This window comes from Marmota marmota, unplaced genomic scaffold, assembly GCF_001458135.2.
Source record: "Marmota marmota marmota unplaced genomic scaffold, marMar, whole genome shotgun sequence".
NCBI lineage: Eukaryota > Metazoa > Chordata > Mammalia > Rodentia > Sciuridae > Marmota > Marmota marmota.
In genome coordinates this window covers 16945949-16948513 of record NW_026000168.1, presented here as the reverse complement: position 1 = coordinate 16948513, position 2565 = coordinate 16945949, and the positions used below count along the sequence as shown (strand labels likewise).

Below are 2565 nucleotides of genomic sequence, written 5' to 3'. Positions count from 1 at the left end.
TCGCCGCGCTCCGCCCCCTCGCCGCGCTCCGCCCCCTCGCCGCGCTCCGCCCCCTCGCCGCGCTCCGCCCCCTCGCCGCGCTCCGCCCCCTCGCCGCGCTCCGCCCCCTCGCCGCGCTCCGCCCCCTCCTGGGTGCACAGAACCTGACTCCTGCCCTCCGCCTCCAGCTGCCTCTGGTCCACAACCTGGATCCTAAAATGGGCCCCAAGGCAGGGGGCACCAGGATCACCATCCATGGGAGTGACCTCCACGTGGGCTCCGAGCTCCAGGTCTTGGTGAACGACACAGACCCCTGCACAGAGCTTGTGTAAGTCCGAGAGCAGCTCTGCCCCTCCCACTAGAGAGACCCATGGGGTTGGGGGACGGGTGGGTGGGGGCGATGTCATTGTCCCTAACATCAGCTGGTTGTTTGTTAGCCATGGCCCCTTAGGGAAGCCCCTCCACTTCTCTGACCTTCAGTCTCTTCTTCTTGTAAGAACATCTTTTTTTTTTTTTTTTAGATACCAGGGATTGAATCCAGGGGTGCTTAACCACTGAGCCCCCTCCAGCCCTTTTGATATTTTATTTAGAGTCAAGGTCTCCCTGAGTTGCTTAGGGCCTTGCTAAGTTGCTGAGGCTGGCCTCCAACTTGTGATCCTCCTGCCTCAGCCTCCTGAGCTGCTGGGATGACAGGGGTGCTCAGCGTCAGAATGGTCTTTAAGTTCAGGGAGTGCACTGCCCAGCATACAGTAGGTGCTCCATAAATGGCAGCCGCAATTAAAATGGTGATTGCCAGCCCAGGATGTGACCAGTGGTAGGGGGCGTGGTCTGGAGCCTTTTGGTGGTGGAGCTGGGGGAACTTCTGTCTTTATTATGCACTTACTGTGTACCATGCCTCATTGATAGGCTTTTCTGGGGATACCAAGATAAGCCCGGCCCGGGCCTCAGGGAAACAGGAAGCTCCCATGGAGACAGGATCAGAGAAAAGTCAGGACTTTGGGGTTCTGAGTGAGATCTGGGGGGGGCTTCCTGGAGGAGGTGGGTGGGGCACCCACCTAAGGGCGCAGAAGACAAGGCGGGCCCCAGGCCAAGTGCATAGGGCTGAGACATTGGCAGCCCAGGCGGGTCCCCTGCTGATGTCGCTGTCCCCCGCAGGCGCACGGAAACCAGCATCACCTGCACGGTGCCCGGGGGCGCCCAGGCGGCCCCGGTGCCCGTGTGCGTGCGCCTGGAGCGCAGGGGCTGCGTGCGCGGCAACCTCACCTTCTGGTACATGCCCAACCCCGTGATCACGGCCATCAGCCCCCGCCGCAGCCCCGTCAGGTGAGCCCCAGCCCCTGGCCCAGCCCAGCCTCCTTCCTTGGGGCCACAGGTGTGCTGAGGGGGTCTGGCTGTCCCCCACAGCGGCGGCAGGACCATCACGGTGGCTGGCGAGCGTTTCCACATGGTCCAGAACGTGTCCATGTCCGTGCACCACATTGGCCGGGAGCCCACGGTGAGGGGACCCCCCGGGGGCTGCAATGGGGGGTGGGCTGGGTACAGCTGGTGGCCGTGGCTGACCAGGCCTCTTCCTGTGACATCTCTGTCTCTTTCTGTCCCCTTTCACCCCAACCCCTGTTTGTCCGGTGTCCGTCTATCCAAACTGCATTCCTCACCTTGACCCTTGGGCCAGCTCTGCAAGGTCCTCAATGCCACCCTCATCACCTGCCCGTCCCCTGGGGCCCTGAGCAATGCCTCGGCGCCCGTGGACTTCTTCATCAACGGGCGGGCCTACGCCGACGAGGTGGCGGTGGCCGAGGAGCTGGGGGACCCCGAGGAGGTGCCGCGGGGCAGCAGGTTCCGCCTGGACTACCTCCCCAACCCGCAGTTCTCCACGGCCAAGCGCGAGAAGTGGATCAAGCACCACCCCGGGGAGCCCCTCACCCTGGTCATCCACGTGAGCCCCTGGGGACCCCCCGGTGGTGGGAGGGGGCAGGCCAGGCTCAGCCAAGAGCGTTGGCCAGCGTCCCTCCTGTACCCACAGAAGGAGCAGGACAGCCTGGGACTCGAGAGCCACGAGTACCGCGTCAAGATAGGCCAGGTGGCCTGTGACATCCAGATCATTTCAGAGAGGGTCATCCACTGTTCGGTCAATGAGTCCCTGGGCGCCGCCGAGGGGCAGCTGCCCATCACGGTGAGTGGCAGAGGCGGAGCTGACTCTGGCCCCGCCCCAACCATTTCCTGAGCATCCACCAGTTTTCATGCTCAATAGCTTAGGCCAGCAACGCAAGGCAGAGCTTCAGATCCTCCCTGGGCAGATGAGGACACGGAGGTCCAAGACCTTAGGGACCTGCTCAGTGTCAGTCATTCGCTTCAGCTGGGCCCTGGGGTGGCTGGGCTTTCAGAATCCTGGTGTCCTGCCTGGTCAAGTCTTGTCACCTGCTGTCCTGGTCCCAGATAATCAAGGACAGGAGCCAGGCCCTGTGAACTGCCCATCTTTCCCTGCTCCTCCCAGGCTCTAATAATTGTCACGGCCTCCTGTACTGACAAGCGTCATCTCAGATTACCTGTCAGTCTCCCCAGGAGGTAGAGATGGTTATCTTTGTA

At 62.4% G+C, this 2565-nt stretch overlaps 1 protein-coding gene across 1 annotated transcript in view; it reads left to right on the top strand.

Annotated features, from left to right (window-relative positions):
• The window catches only part of Plxnd1 (plexin D1), a gene marked incomplete at its 5' end in the record, with an annotated part of 19461 nt that overhangs the window by 9176 nt on the left and 7720 nt on the right, over positions 1–2565 (top strand). Inside the window, 5 exons of the mRNA XM_048786965.1 lie at positions 168–307; positions 1135–1302; positions 1384–1474; positions 1652–1915; positions 2003–2185. Of these exons, the coding sequence (XP_048642922.1) occupies positions 168–307; positions 1135–1302; positions 1384–1474; positions 1652–1915; positions 2003–2185 (846 nt within the window). The remainder of the gene's footprint in view (positions 1–167; positions 308–1134; positions 1303–1383; positions 1475–1651; positions 1916–2002; positions 2186–2565) is intronic.